Consider the following 4,569-nt stretch of genomic DNA (forward strand, 5'->3'; position numbering starts at 1 on the left):
ATTTCCCTAGACAGCATTTATTTAATTCACATAACACGAGATACTCCTCCAGTAGCATCAACTAGGATTGATAAGAATAAACAGTAAAACAGAAACACCTTCTCCAAGATTTTGAATCTGCAAGCGAACGCATGGTGGCGCTGTTGACTAAGAAGGCGAATTAAACCACAGGCATTGTGATTCTCGGTGACGCACGTATCCTGCGTGGTAAACCAGGGGTTATGAGCCCAGGCAGATTTTTGAGCAAGCAAATGTGAGCCTCTGGAAAGGCTTCTTCGCTAGGTCGTCTGCAAAGGTTGTGGGGCAAAATACTGTTTTCCAGCGCTGTCTGAGGTTCATCTTGGTGACATTCCCTGGAAGAACGTGACAGAAAGAAAGTGCAATGGAGGCCGGAGGAGAGCGATTTCTTAGACAAAGGCAAGTCCTGCTTCTCTTTGTTCTTCTGGGTGGGTCTCTGGCTGGGTCCGCGTCAAGACGCTATTCGGTGGCTGAGGAAAAAGAGAAGGGCTTTTTAATAGCCAACCTAGCAAAGGATCTGGAGCTCAGGGTAGAGGAACTGGCAGCGAGGGGGGCCCAAGTTGTATCCAAAGGCAACAAACAGCATTTTCAGCTCAGTCATCAGACAGGTGATTTGCTACTGAATGAGAAATTGGACAGGGAGGAGATATGCGGCCCCACAGAACCATGCATACTGCATTTTCAGATATTACTGCAAAACCCTTTGCAGTTTGTTACAAACGAGCTCCACATCATAGATATAAATGACCATTCTCCGGTATTCTTTGAAAATGAAATGCATCTGAAAATCCTAGAAAGCACTCTACCAGGAACAGTAATTCCTTTGGGAAATGCTGAGGACTTGGATGTGGGAAGAAACAGCCTCCAAAACTACACTATCTTTCCGAATTCTCACTTCCACGTACTCACTCGCAGTCGTAGGGACGGAAGGAAGTACCCAGAACTAGTACTGGACAAAGCGCTGGATCGGGAGGAGCAGCCGGAACTCAGCTTAACGCTCACTGCGCTGGACGGCGGCGCTCCGCCTCGGTCTGGGACAGCCCAGATCAACATCCAGGTCTTAGACATAAACGACAATGCACCAGAATTTGCACTGCCTCTCTATGAGGTTACAGTTCTAGAGAATACCCCCGTTAACTCTGTCATTGTCACTGTCTCGGCTTCTGACTTAGATACGGGAAGTTTTGGGACAATATCGTACGCATTTTTTCATGCTTCTGAAGAAATTCGCAAAACTTTTCAACTAAATCCAATTACTGGTGATATGCAACTAGTCAAATATTTGAATTTTGAAGCGATTAATAGTTATGAAGTCGACATTGAGGCGAAGGATGGCGGAGGCCTATCTGGAAAGTCTACAGTTGTAGTCCAGGTGGTTGATGTCAATGACAACCCACCAGAACTGACCTTGTCGTCAGTAAACAGCCCTGTCCCCGAGAACTCGGCAGAGACTGTACTGGCTGTTTTCAGTGTTTCTGACCTAGACTCTGGAGACAACGGAAGAGTGAGGTGTTCCATTGAGAACAATCTCCCCTTCGTCCTGAAACCATCTGTAGAGAACTTTTACACCCTAGTGTCAGAAGGAGCGTTGGACAGAGAGACCAGATCCGAGTACAACGTCACCATCACCGTCACAGACTTGGGAACACCCAGGCTGAAAACCGAGTACAACATAACCGTGCTGGTCTCCGACGTCAATGACAACGCCCCTGCCTTCACACAAACCTCCTACACCCTGTTCGTCCGCGAGAACAACAGCCCCGCCCTGCACATAGGCAGCGTCAGCGCCACAGACAGAGACTCAGGCACCAACGCACAGGTCACCTACTCGCTGCTGCCGCCCCAGGACCCGCACCTGGCCCTCGCCTCCCTGGTCTCCATCAACGCGGACAACGGACACCTGTTCGCCCTCCGGTCGCTGGACTACGAGGCCCTGCAGGCGTTCGAGTTCCGCGTGGGCGCCACAGACCGCGGCTCCCCGGCGCTGAGCAGCGAGGCGCTGGTGCGCGTGCTGGTGCTGGACGCCAACGACAACTCGCCCTTCGTGCTGTACCCGCTGCAGAACGGCTCCGCGCCCTGCACCGAGCTGGTGCCCCGGGCGGCCGAGCCGGGCTACCTGGTGACCAAGGTGGTGGCGGTGGACGGCGACTCGGGCCAGAACGCCTGGCTGTCGTTCCAGCTGCTCAAGGCCACGGAGCCCGGGCTGTTCGGCGTGTGGGCGCACAATGGCGAGATGCGCACCGCCAGGCTGCTGAGCGAGCGCGACGCGGCCAAGCACAGGCTGCTGGTGCTGGTCAAGGACAATGGCGAGCCTCCGCGCTCGGCCACCGCCACGCTGCACGTGCTCCTGGTGGACGGCTTCTCCCAGCCCTACCTGCCGCTCCCGGAGGCGGCCCCGGCCCAGGCCCAGGCCGACTCGCTCACCGTCTACCTAGTGGTGGCGTTGGCCTCGGTGTCGTCGCTCTTCCTGTTCTCGGTGCTCCTGTTCGTGGCGGTGCGGCTGTGCAGGAGGAGCAGGGCGGCCTCGGTGGGTGGCTGCTCGGTGCCCGAGGGCCCGTTTCCAGGGCATCTGGTGGACGTGAGCGGCACCGGGACCCTGTCCCAGAGCTACCAGTACGAGGTGTGTCTGTCGGGAGGTTCTGGGACAAATGAGTTCAAGTTCCTGAAGCCGATTATCCCCAACTTCCTTGCTCAGGGTGCAGAGAGGGTTAGCGAGGCAAACCCCAGTTTCAGGAACAGCTTTGAATTCAGTTAAGTGTTAATAAGGTTCTATTGAGCCTCATCTCAGTTTTTCCGTGGAAAGTTCTTTTTTACTGTTTTGCCCATTGTTGAGGTCTCTTTTGGTCTGGTTCAAGGCGAGTAGCAGGAGCAGAGCAAAATTCCAAATCCAGGAATGGCTTAGGTTTCATTAACAGAAGGACTGAAAAAGTTGTTGTTTGGCTCTGAATGTTTTGTATTTCAATCAAGAATCCTTAGTCGATAGAACATTTTGTTTATATATTGATTCTGCTTTTTCTGTAGTTAATCCACGCATGTTCTCTCCTTCCGCCCTAGCTTGCCATGCAGTCTTAACTCCTCCTTCTTTTTTTTCTAATGGGGAGCAAAAAGAAATTCATTTTCTTTTAATGGTGATTTCAAATAGCTTTTTAAAGTAACTCATTTCAAATTTTATATTATAAAATAATGTAGAGAGAGTTCCAAACCACCAATTTTATAATTTCACTTGTGAATATATTAGTATAATGTGTTGTATATAATATGTCCAAAGCAGTTATGTCTATGGTTAACGAAGTTTTGAGAATAGACGAGAATGTGTTTTAAGATATAGTAATATATTATCTTTTTAGGAACATAGTACTCAAATGAAAGTAATTTAGTTCGTTTTCTGTGTTTACATTTGCAATTAATATTTCAATATTTTATGTGCTTATATTGGCCAAAATATGGACACAAATATAGACCAGTATGAATAATTACTGTTTGGTTTATCTAAAGTCTGTTCATGATGACTGAGGAAAAAATTAAACCTATGCCATTTTAAAAACTGACTTTTTTTCCATTCAGCACAAAAACATTGTTTATTAAGATGTCTGGTAGGATGACAATTATTTGTTTCATAAATTCTGAGATGTGTTACCAATCTGAGGGCCATTTTTTTTTTTTTTTGAGATAGAGTTTCGCTCTGTTGCCAAGCTGAAGTGCAGTGGCACTATCTCAGCTCACTGCAATCTCTGTCTCCTGGATTCAACCAATTCTCCTGCCTCAGCCTGCCTAGTAGCTGGGACTACAGGAACACACCACCACACCGAGCTAATTTTTGTATTTTTAGTAGAGACAGGGTTTCACCATGTTGGCCAGGATGGTCTCCATCTCTTGACTTTGTGATCTGCTCACCTCGGCCTCCCAAAGTGCTGGGATTACAGGCGTGAGCCATGGCGCCTGGCCTCAATTTTTATTTTCAAGAAAATCCATGCATATATGAGATCTAAATACTTCATGGTAATAGTGTCCTATCCAATCCTTCTTTATTATTAATATTTACTTACCATTTGTATGGTGATATAGGAGAAAGATACTTTCTTTTTTCATGATTTAGGATTATATGTGATCTTTCTGGGATAGAAACTGTCCATCCATATCAGCATTCTACCTCCTACATGATGTAATTAAAAGAAGTTATGTAAGAGTAGAAGAATTGCCCTCTCTAAAAAGGAGAGGGCAATATCGTTATGAAACTCTTAATTAGCTACATCTAAGAATAAAATCTGGAAGCAACCAAAACATCAAATCTTGTGGTTATCTTGAGTGAAATTAAAAAAAGTATTTTCAGCAACAGAATATTTAGCTCCTAATTAGGGAAATGTATTAGGAAAAAAATTAATTTTCTTCTTATAAGCATTTCCTCATCTATAGAACATCCATAGAACTTTCTAGGAATTAAATACTCGTGCCTAGAGAAAAGAGAATTTCTCAAAGATTTAAAAAATTCCCCCAAAAGCAAAAGAGTTTAAGATTGACATGCTTTCAAACATCTGTCAAAGTGTAGTTATT

General features: G+C 46.5%; 1 protein-coding gene across 1 annotated transcript; it reads left to right on the top strand.

Moving 5' to 3' along the window:
• Positions 1 to 202: 202 nt before the first annotated feature.
• PCDHB3 (protocadherin beta 3) lies at positions 203 to 3,562 on the top strand. The gene has a single exon (XM_002744257.7). The coding sequence runs from the start codon at positions 383 to 385 to the stop codon at positions 2,771 to 2,773; it is 2,391 nt and encodes a 796-aa protein (XP_002744303.2). The 5' UTR covers positions 203 to 382; the 3' UTR covers positions 2,774 to 3,562.
• Positions 3,563 to 4,569: the final 1,007 nt, after the last annotated feature.

This window comes from Callithrix jacchus, chromosome 2, assembly GCF_049354715.1.
Source record: "Callithrix jacchus isolate 240 chromosome 2, calJac240_pri, whole genome shotgun sequence".
Lineage (NCBI taxonomy): Eukaryota > Metazoa > Chordata > Mammalia > Primates > Cebidae > Callithrix > Callithrix jacchus.

What these genes read in the sequence shown, in the direction of transcription:
- PCDHB3 (XM_002744257.7), top strand. Translation starts at nt 383, where the DNA reads ATGGAGGCCGGAGGAGAGCGATTTCTTAGACAAAGGCAAGTCCTGCTT.